The sequence below is a fragment of the Myotis brandtii genome, unplaced genomic scaffold, assembly GCF_000412655.1.
Source record: "Myotis brandtii unplaced genomic scaffold, ASM41265v1 scaffold633, whole genome shotgun sequence".
Taxonomy (NCBI): Eukaryota; Metazoa; Chordata; class Mammalia; order Chiroptera; family Vespertilionidae; genus Myotis; species Myotis brandtii.
The window spans coordinates 3,034,407-3,035,434 of NW_005370423.1; the positions used below are offsets into that span (position 1 = coordinate 3,034,407).

Here is a 1,028-nt window from a genome sequence, read left to right on the forward strand (position 1 = left end):
CCTTCGGATCTGCCCGGGCCTCCCAGATGCTAGACGCAGAGCAGGGCCTGAGGTGAGGACACGGGTCCGTCCAGCCCTGCTGCTCCTCATCCGTGGGACCCGGCAGGTCCTCCCACTGCCCCCCCCCACCCCAGACAGGCTCCCACCGGACACACGAGCGAGCCGGCTCCCCACAGAGCCACGCCGCGAGGTGTGGTGAGGAGGGGCGGGAGGAGCCAGCCCCGCGGCTGCTGGGCCGGTTCTGAGTCGGAGGAGGACAAAGGCCGCTGGGCACCGCCGTCCATGCAGCTTAGCCTTGTTTGCAGGTCACCACGGTCCTACGGGCCCCAGGGCAGAGCCAGCCCGGGAGGGGGGGCCGCGGGGAGGGGCGGCTTAGAGGGACACGGTGGGGTACGGGGCGAACACCTTCTTGGCGTCTATCTCCGCTTCCACCATGTGGGGGTGGATGTCCACCACCAGCCCTGCGTCCGTGCACAGCTTGAGCAGCGTCCGGATGTTGTTCTTGGACAGCCTCAGGTACCTGCGCGGACGGCAGAGTGAGGCCGGACCCCGGGCCCCCCGAGGCTCTCGAGGCATCCCCGGGGGGGGCACAGACACTGTTGATGCTTCATTCAGCTTCGGGTCTCCATCCCCAAGGAGTGGTTGCTTTCCTTTCCTTTCCTTTTCTTTTTTTAAATATATTTTTATTGATCTCAGAGAGGAAGGGAGAGAGAAACATCAATGATGAGAGAGAATCACGGATCAGCTGCCTCCTGCACGCCCCCCACTGGGGATGGAGCCCACACCCCGGGCCTGTGCCCTGACGGGGAATCGAACCCTGACCTCCTGGTTCCTAGGTCGATGCTCAACTCCTGAGCCCCGCCGGCCAGGTGAGTGGGTGGGGGGTTTATGGGTAATGAAGTCGTTTGGAAATCAATGTGGTGACATATATCCCAGCACCGCCCCTGCCTGCCCCTCCCCCCAAAAGGTCATGTCCACCCGGGACACGGGACACTGGCCGGTGGCCTCTGAGACCCAGCCCGCCTCCC

At 64.5% G+C, this 1,028-nt stretch overlaps 1 protein-coding gene across 1 annotated transcript in view; it reads right to left on the reverse strand.

The window, feature by feature from the left end:
- Window positions 1-201: 201 nt before the first annotated feature.
- LOC102254741 (chromosome unknown open reading frame, human C16orf78) overlaps window positions 202-1,028 on the reverse strand; it is a 6,084-nt gene continuing 5,257 nt past the window's right edge. Inside the window, exon 5 of the mRNA XM_014528405.1 lies at window positions 202-532. Coding sequence (XP_014383891.1) covers window positions 373-532 — 160 coding nt within the window. The 3' untranslated portion in view covers window positions 202-372. The remainder of the gene's footprint in view (window positions 533-1,028) is intronic.